Source organism: Verticillium alfalfae, genomic scaffold (assembly GCF_000150825.1).
Source record: "Verticillium alfalfae VaMs.102 supercont1.1 genomic scaffold, whole genome shotgun sequence".
NCBI lineage: Eukaryota > Fungi > Ascomycota > Sordariomycetes > Glomerellales > Plectosphaerellaceae > Verticillium > Verticillium alfalfae.
The window spans coordinates 4,606,721-4,610,148 of NW_003315038.1; the positions used below are offsets into that span (position 1 = coordinate 4,606,721).

Sequence of the window (3,428 nt, forward strand, 5' to 3'; positions counted from 1 at the left end):
CTCTTTGCCGGTTCCGGGAGGTCCGTACATCAGAGCACCAATGTCTGTCAGTCAAAGTTCCGTGTGTCTCCTCTTGGTCATGACGTACCCTTGGGTGCCTTGATGCCAATCTTCTTGAAACGGTCGGCCTCCTTCATCGGCCACACAATGGCCTCGACGAGCTCCTCAATCTGTTTGTCCAGACCGCCAACATGGGGGGGACTTTTCCGTCGGCTTCTCGTCAACCTCCATGGCCTTGACACGGCTGTCATACTCGGCAGGGAGCGTATCGAGAATGAGGTACGAGTCTTTGTTGACACCAATGAGGTCGCCAGGCTTCAGGGTTGCGGGATCGACGAGGCCGATCAGCGGCAGGAAGATGGTCTGTCGTGTGGACGTCTTGATGACGGCGGACTTGCCGACGCGCGTGGCGTCGAGGTCAATGTTGGCGCCCTCTTCGGAGGACTCTGCTGTGGGGTCGAGATCCAGGAGCTCGACAACGTTGCCGACGAGATATGGTAATTGCCTGGGAGCCGTTGATCAGCAAGGCACGGCGGCGGCAAAACGGACACTGCACTAGAGGTTCCTACCTGTTGTTGGCAATCTTGTCGTTGTTCTCCTTGATCTTCTCTCCCATGGTCGCCTTCTCGTGCGTCAAGTGCTGCACCTCACTGCGCATAATCCTAGAGTCATTCTCTAACAGGCGTTTGCGGGTCTGGATGTCCTGGGTGCTGAGGCCCAGAATCTCGTCGTCGAGAACGTCCTCCTCGTGCTCAGCATCCTCCATGTCGGCATCGTCATTGGCATCAGCGACAGTGGCCTGACGGTCCTTATCCTCGTCGCCGTCGTCCTTCTTCTTGTCGTCCTGATCCCGCCTGTTGACGTCGCCGAGGTCTTCGAGGGACGACATGATGGTGATGTGGCGGGTTGGGGCGTAAGATGCAGTTTAGGCAAGGGTGGTTCGAGATGCGCGAGACGAAGCAGGTCGAGAGGGCGTGCTGACGTCAAAGGCAGGCGTGATGGGGATGGCGGAGGGAGACGTGGTGGTGTTGTGAATTGTTGGTGATTGAAGCAGCGAGTGGTCGTGGAAAGCTGCCGAGCTGTATCGAGCCTTGAGCTGCAAGTGCAAGGCAAGCAACGTCGCGTAATCATCTGGCAGGCCTGCCCTGGCCCGTGCACGGGCTTTCCCTTGGAGCCTTGTGGAGGAAAGATGATCCAAGACTGTGCGTCTGCAGGTTTGCACTGTAGATAACACGGTACATCCGAGAAGACGATGAGATGGAGCTAGGAACAGACAAGAATACAAGAAGTCCAGGGACGAGACGAAAGCCCAGGATCCGCTGATGACGATGTACACTACGCAATAAATACAGTATACGCCAGCACAACACGCCTGTCACGAGGTATAAGGATGCTCAGCGCCAGACAGAATGCCAAACACGCCCCAGCAATACGACACCCATCACACCCAGTTCAGCCCGGCCCTCGCTGCTGGCGCCCAACCCTACTCGTCGTCCAGAATATTGCTCGCTATGCGGCCAATTATGGGCAACTCAAACCTGTCCAGCGTGTCGGCGTCCTGATACGCTCGCATGGCGAGCCATACCATGGCGAAGAGGTCGCCCAGGAAGAAGAGCCAGCTTAGAAATCTCGAGAAGGAGAAGATGAGGTGAATGACTAGTATCGCCGTGAACAAGAGGCTTGCCTGCCACGCGTGAAACCTGTGGTCGTTAGCAAGGGAAGCCTTCACCTAAGCACCTCCCGAGACTATCACATACCTCACATAGTCACTATTCCGCTCCCCAATCAGCAGCAGGATGGCGCCCAGCGGCGGCAGCGCAAGATATGCTGCGCAGGCCTCGTAGTCAAGCCTTAAACCCAGACTTGTATCAAACTCGCTCACACCCTCGCGATGCGCATCTGCCACCGGGTACGCGCCTGGCAGGCTGGGTTGCCAGCTACGCTGCGGCTGTGGGTGCTGGAGCGGCGGCGGCGACGGCTGGCTGTACTGGTCTTGTTGGTATTGGTATTGAAAACCACCGGGGGCGGCGGAAGGAGGAGAGAATGGGTGACGGAAATCCGCCGATGCGCGGGGAGAGGTCGGTTGAGGCGACAGGGCGCGCTCGCGTTCGGGTGGGGAGGACTGGTAGGGTGCGAAGTCCATCGTGGGAGCTCTCGTGATGTTGTGTCGAAGCAGATCACAGCGTTGGCGGCATTCCGCGGTGCTGAGAACAAGTATGCGTAGCGATTCGGTTGTGCGTCTTGTCTGGAAGAGAGCTTCGAGCTGTCTGTTGCCTGGAGCTTGGTGGTTGGAGAGTGGCTGATCAAGGTGATACGTCAGCGTTGCGATGCTGGATGCTGGTGGTTCAGGGTCCGGATGTCGGGCCGCGTGCTGTCGCTGTTGTCACAGGGGCGCAGGCCGCGAACGCCAGCGCCTGTTCAGGCGTACCTGGGGAAGTGGGGCCCACGCATCCATCACTGAAAAGGCACTATTTGGAGTTACGTTGAACTAGAAGCACGAGATGACATCGATCTCTCTATTCGATAAAAATTGATCGGTGTCTCCGAGACGAACACATTCGGCTTGGATCGAAACTAGTACTGGTCATGATAGTGCACCTCACATTGGGTGCAGGAACAGAACGGCGTAAGGTGCAGTGATATGGCTTATCCATCTATCAAATGCCCCTATGAGCATTGTACATTTGTTCGTACAGCTCCCGCAAGCCTCCTATAGTACAGTAATACATTGTGCAGCCGCCACTGATCAGCTGCTCTCCTCCTTCTTGTCGCCCCTGCTCCTCCTCGAGCTGCACTTGCGGCCCTCCCAGCGCCAGCCACACGCTCTTGCCGCCAGCCTCGAGCGCGCTCGTCAGGCCCAGACCAGCAGACTGCAGCATGCCAATGAGACGCGCGCGCAGACCTTCCATGCCACCCTCGATACCGCCGACCCACCGAACGCCGTCAAGTCAAAGACGCTGCCTCGGCCGGCCGCCGGAGAGCAGCAACTTCGCCAGACCGTTCTGGCACAGCGGCTCGTAGTAGCCGGGGTTCTTGGAAGCGTGTCGGCGGCGCCGTGGCGCTGCCAGCCGGTCCCGGTGCGAGGACCTTGAACGCTGCGGCAAGGTGCGCCGGCGACACGGCAGGGAAGACAAGGGCGGCGGTCGGGCCGACGAGGAGGGGCGCGACCTCGGCGTACGCTGAGCTCTCGGGAACCTCGATCTCCTTGATGCTGTTGTAGGCTGCCTCGGACAGGTCGTGGACGAGGGGCGTTTTTTGTCGAGGCGGCCTTGGCGTCGAAGAAGGAGACAATCTTCAGGGCGACGGAGAACATGCGCGTGCGCAGCACGTTGAGCGTCACGTCGGGCACGATATCAACCGTCTGCCCGGCCGGCGCTGGGACTGCGGCAAGCGCGGCTCGCAGCTCGCGGCGGATGCTTGACCACTGA

At 59.0% G+C, this 3,428-nt stretch overlaps 3 protein-coding genes across 3 annotated transcripts in view; all 3 read right to left on the reverse strand.

Annotated features, from left to right (window-relative positions):
• Positions 1–77: 77 nt before the first annotated feature.
• Positions 78–889, reverse strand: VDBG_01411 (26S protease regulatory subunit 6A-B; the record flags this gene model as incomplete). Its single annotated transcript, XM_003009682.1, has 3 exons — positions 78–201; positions 254–505; positions 570–889. 3 exons carry the CDS (start codon positions 887–889, stop codon positions 78–80), a joined length of 696 nt encoding a protein of 231 aa, XP_003009728.1.
• Positions 890–1,483: 594 nt separating this feature from the next.
• VDBG_01412 (conserved hypothetical protein) lies at positions 1,484–2,143 on the reverse strand (the record flags this gene model as incomplete). Its single annotated transcript, XM_003009683.1, has 2 exons — positions 1,484–1,700; positions 1,758–2,143. 2 exons carry the CDS (start codon positions 2,141–2,143, stop codon positions 1,484–1,486), a joined length of 603 nt encoding a protein of 200 aa, XP_003009729.1.
• An 800-nt stretch (positions 2,144–2,943) lies between these two features.
• Positions 2,944–3,428, reverse strand: part of VDBG_01413 (conserved hypothetical protein) — a gene marked incomplete at both ends in the record, with an annotated part of 933 nt that continues 448 nt past the window's right edge. The window contains one exon of the mRNA XM_003009684.1: positions 2,944–3,292. Coding sequence (XP_003009730.1) covers positions 2,944–3,292 — 349 coding nt within the window. The remainder of the gene's footprint in view (positions 3,293–3,428) is intronic.